Source organism: Eleutherodactylus coqui, chromosome 1 (assembly GCF_035609145.1).
Source record: "Eleutherodactylus coqui strain aEleCoq1 chromosome 1, aEleCoq1.hap1, whole genome shotgun sequence".
Classification (NCBI taxonomy): domain Eukaryota; kingdom Metazoa; phylum Chordata; class Amphibia; order Anura; family Eleutherodactylidae; genus Eleutherodactylus; species Eleutherodactylus coqui.
In genome coordinates this window covers 85,154,463-85,159,285 of record NC_089837.1, presented here as the reverse complement: position 1 = coordinate 85,159,285, position 4,823 = coordinate 85,154,463, and the positions used below count along the sequence as shown (strand labels likewise).

The following is a 4,823-nucleotide window of genomic DNA, read 5'->3' as shown; positions in this document are numbered from 1 at the left end:
AAGGGGGGTGAGGTGTGGGGGGAGTTAGTAGAGTGCTGGAGTGCCGAGATACCGTTTTACCAGCAACGGAAAAGATGTTAGTATAGTGCCAAGATACTGTTTTATCTGGGAAGGGAGAGGTTAGCAGAGTGCCGAGATACCGTTTTACCTGAAATGGGGGTAGGGAATGGTAGTAGAGTGGCAATATGCTGCTTTAACTGGAGGGGATGTTAGTAGAGTGCTGAGATACCGTTTTTACTTGGTAAAGCCTAGATCACTGTTCCCCAACTCCAGTCCTCAGGGACCCCAACAGGTCATGTTTTCAGGATTTCCTCAGTGTTGCACAGGTGATGTAATTATGGTCGGTCCCTCAGACATTGCCACAGGTGTTCTTACTATAGGATATCCTGAAAACATGACCTGTTGGGGTCCCTTGGGGACCCCTGGTCTAGATTTAAATATGATATGCAGTTTCCAAACAGATATGGTATAGCTCTGGTTGGTATGGATGATGGAAGATCCGCGGTAAAGCCGCTGTACTCACAGGTGGAAATTAAGGTTGTTGTTCCGTTCAACATCATCGAAGGAGAATTCACATCTTTTCCATCCATCCTCGGTTTTCATCCAGCTCCACCCTGGAGAACGCCAATCTTGTCCCAGAAATGGCATGACTGTCCTGCTGGTAATTGTAGTCCTGTTATTCCATATCATTCACTCAGCGTATTCGGTTTTGCTCATGTGCGCCCCCCACAGGTCAGTCAGGCGTTGCTGTATTATAGCTTAACTTTTGAGAGTTATCCGTCATGTTTGCACACTATTTCTGCCCAATATGACTGACATCTTGCATTTCCCCCTCTGCGGGGTGTACATCTGATTCTCAACCCACTCAGGACTGGTGGGAGGAGCTTGTTGTGCTGTGCGCTATAGACTGTGCAGAGTGCTGCAGATTCTGGTCTCTATCTATAACACACACTATATATCATCATCATTATGTAGGACAGTATTGCAAGATTGAGCATTGGAAATTAGATTTCTGTAGCTAAAACACAGTAAACAGTGACTTACTATTAGCTGTAGCCAGTGTCTATACAAGTCTCGTCTCTCCTCTCCCCCCTCCCCCCTGCTCTCTATAGGGTTCAATGAACATGATGACTCATCATCCTCCTTCTCCACTACCTTTTCTGCAATCCCTGCGTCTCCTGTCACTTATTTGAGGGCAGACACGACAGAAGGAAGGGAGACCCCTAATAACCAGCACTTTAGAGTGATTTTCAATCACAAAAAATGTCATTTTAGGTTAAAAAAAAAATTAAAAAAATGATTGATATATATCAATTAGTGTTGAGTTCCACTGCGGCGCCACCACAGAAGCTCCCCAGGACAATAATATATGTAGTCACTTTTCACCCCTAATAGATCAGAAATCTGAATTTTGGTACTTGAAATGGGTTTTCAAAACCACCTAGCGCCTTTACAGGGGGATTCCAGGCAAAAGATATTGATGACCTATCCTCAGGCGAGTGCTGTCAGTGCAGCAGGACGGACAGGAGAGAAGTGCCCTGGCTGCACTCCTGTTGAAGTCAATGGGAACCGAAGCGACTATTACACTTCTGTGTCTGTCGCCCATGTTAGAAGCAGAAGTGCAAAAAGTCGGCTTCAGCTCCCATTGACTTCAAAAAGCAGTAAAGCCAGCCAGGCCCTTCTCTCTCCCCCCCCCCTATGACACGTCTGGCCCGCTGCATTGCAGCAGGTTGGGCATCAGCTCATTGTCGCAGATCCCGAGCGGTGGATCCCTGGCGATTAGGTATTAATGATCTATTGGCCGGCTTCACGCGACCGGATTTCAATTGCGGATTCTGCAGTCGTCGCGGTATTGTACGCCAACTAAAAACGTTGAACTTTAGCACATCCGCTCAGATGAGCGGACAACAACTGCGATTTCCATGAGCGGATTTAGGATCGCACCGCGTTCTAGATTTGTGCAGAATCCACACAGACGGCCTCCAGTGAAGTCAATAGACATCGCAGACAGGCTGTCAGCCAAGACACCGCTTTATGTGTAGGTTGACGGCCCATTAGTAAAAAGACGTATTGGCCGTCACTAAAGGGTTAAACTGCTGGTGCCTGATCCAGAAACCAAAAGCGTTAAAGATAAGACACACGGCGCTGCCAAGCCAAGGAGTTACGCTCCATTCGTCATATGCACCAGATGTATCTGCAGGTCGCCCGCCTGCCTACAGGGTACCCGCCTGCCTACAGGGTGCCCGCCTGCGGGGACGGCCAACGCTTCACCAGAGAACAAATACATTTTATTTTCTGAACCCAGAACGTCCCTTTAAGGCTGACTGATAGCAGCGGTGGACTTTGCCCGCATTGGCATCAGTGACCCGCTGCTCAGTCTGCGCCAGTTACTAAATGGATGTGATGTCGCCCGTAATTCTCTTTCTTTACTCTTCAACCCCTTGCAGACCCCAGGGACCGTTTACTCCACCGCCCACGAGTTTCCCATGCAGCTTACATCCACATGTTGGCGCCCTTCGGGGGTTACTGTCTAAGTAACTAACTCCCCCCCCCTCCCCCTTCACTACCACCACGTGACACAGATTACAAATCCGTGGCGGAAAAAAAAAAAATCTATTCATGGGCAGCAAGCAGAGTTCCTGAAAGATACAGCGAACCGAGATACAAGGTGTGCAGGTCTGTCAGCCGCCCGCAGCGCACACCGGCGGGTTGAGTACTCTCCCCCCCCCCTCCCTAATTTCAGTAAATTTTATATTGCAAATTCAACATCTGCAGTACGCCATTTGCGCCAAAGTTAGCCGCTTACTTTGCGGTGATGCTGGGGTTATCATTTTGCTGTATTTGGCACAGCTTTCTCCTTTTTCACCTATTATGGCTGGGGCTGATGAGGGGCACAACAGCTGGCACTGCGGCATCAGAGCTCAGGCCGGGGGTCACATGAGCGGATTTGAATTGCGTATTGCGTGCGCATAATGCACGGTAAAGGGCATCAGTGTATTACGGAATGGTTGTGTGCGCGCTCTCTTTTTTTCCTGACTTTCGTCTCACGTCTCCCATAGCAACATGCATAAAAAAACTGCTTACGTGCGCAATGCGCGAATGACACGCGGTAACACAGAGCGCGCTGCGTCCTTTTTTACGTGCACATTGGACGCAATCAATGTAAGTAATGGTGAACGGAACTGTGAAAATCAATGCATTTGAATTACCGTGCATGCAGAATACGCGATTCAAGTCCGCCCGTGTGAACAAGCCCATTGAAATCAGTAGCATCTATTCACTGTGGATTCTGCATGCAGAGTGAGCGCAGCTAACACCCCGGGGGGAACGAGCCGGTCAATACAACAGCCATCTGCTGGAGAACTACTAGTCCCAGCATGCACCCACCTGTGTGCTCCCCGCAGCCGCCGCTCTACATGGAAGGAGCAGAAGTTCTTGTTGACGGAAGTCTTTGCCGATCTCCTTCATCTGACGCCATCAGCCCCGCCCACTCGCCTGCTTATTGGTTGCCTCTCTGAGCCCGCCCCCTGACTGCGCTGCTATTGGACGGAGGCGGGGCTCGTCGCTGGTCAGCTGATGTTTACCACGTGCTTCTGTTTTCATCTTGCTGCGGTCTCCACTGAGTGATGTAACCGCCATTGTGGAGAGGCGGAAGTGCGGGGGCGGCAGGGGGCGCTGTGCAGCAAGGAGGAGGGGGTGGAAGTGGGTGACAGTGACCCGGCATAGGTGGGCAGTGCTGTACAGAACAAGTCAGAGGAGTCTGAGCAGCAGCACAGTGTGCAGCTTCTATGGCCGTCAAAAAAATGCTATCAAACTATATATATATAATCTCCTGGTCTATAAGATCTTCATGCCAAGTCCTGTATTTCAGCGGGGGGGTTGGCTGTGTTCGATCACTGGTCTATGACTGTTATTGGTCACAAGCAGACTGATATCTGCGGGATGACATATGCAGCGGTGTATATCAGACACGGGTGTATCAGGTGTGTTGTCGCCCACAGGCGCTACATGAAGATAATGCTGGAGTTGTAGGCCTTGGAGGGATCTGCACCCCCTCCTCCCACACACAGTTTTTGTTTTTGTCATTTTGCAAGAATTATAAATAAAAACATTTCTGCGCAATTGTAATCATTTATGATAAGTGTTAAGTTTTAGTCCTCCTGCCCCTGGACGGAGCATAGGCCCACGATTTTACACCTCGGGAATAAACAAAAAAAAATCCAGATTTTTACCACGTTTTTTCCACGGTCTCCACTAATACTATATTAACCCCTTAATGACGCAGACCTTTTATTTTTTTCATTTTCGTTTTTTCACTCTCCCCTTTAAAAAAATTCGTAACTCCTTTATTTATCCATCGACGTCGCTGTAGGAGGGCTTGGTTTTTGCGGGATGAGCTGTATTTTTCAATGGTACTGTTTAAAGTACCATATAAGGTACTGAAAAACTTTTACCAAATTCTAAGTGGAGAGAAATGAAAAAAAAACACGACATTTCACCATCTTTTAGTGCGTCTTGTTTCTACGGCGCACAAACTGCAACAAAAGCGACGTGATAACTTTATTCTATGGGTCGGTACGATTACTACGATACCAAACTTGTATAGGTTTTTTTTTACTGTACTCTTTTGGTTTTTTTTTTCAAAGACATTTAATTTTTTTCAGTTATTTTCTGCCGCCATCTTCTGCGCGCAATAACTTTTTTATTTTTCCGTCAACGTAGTTGAGCGAGGGCTTATTTTTTGTGGGATGTCCTGTAGTTTACGTTAGTACCAATTCGGAATACATACGACTTTTTGATCGCTTTTTATTGCATTTTTCTGG

The 4,823-nt window shown here is 47.5% G+C and overlaps 1 protein-coding gene across 3 annotated transcripts in view; it reads right to left on the bottom strand.

Annotated features, from left to right (window-relative positions):
• FBXO25 (F-box protein 25) overlaps nt 1-3,486 on the bottom strand; it is a 24,225-nt gene extending 20,739 nt beyond the window's left edge. For 2 of the 3 annotated variants that reach the window (XM_066597853.1, XM_066597833.1), the window contains exons 1-2: nt 3,388-3,486; nt 524-658 (exon numbers count right to left, since the gene is read on the bottom strand). In XM_066597853.1, coding sequence (XP_066453950.1) covers nt 524-648 — 125 coding nt within the window. In that variant the 5' untranslated portion in view covers nt 649-658; nt 3,388-3,486. The remainder of the gene's footprint in view (nt 1-523; nt 659-3,387) is intronic. The other variant, XM_066597844.1, reaches the window with a different exon arrangement.
• Between the last annotated feature and the right edge of the window lie 1,337 nt (nt 3,487-4,823).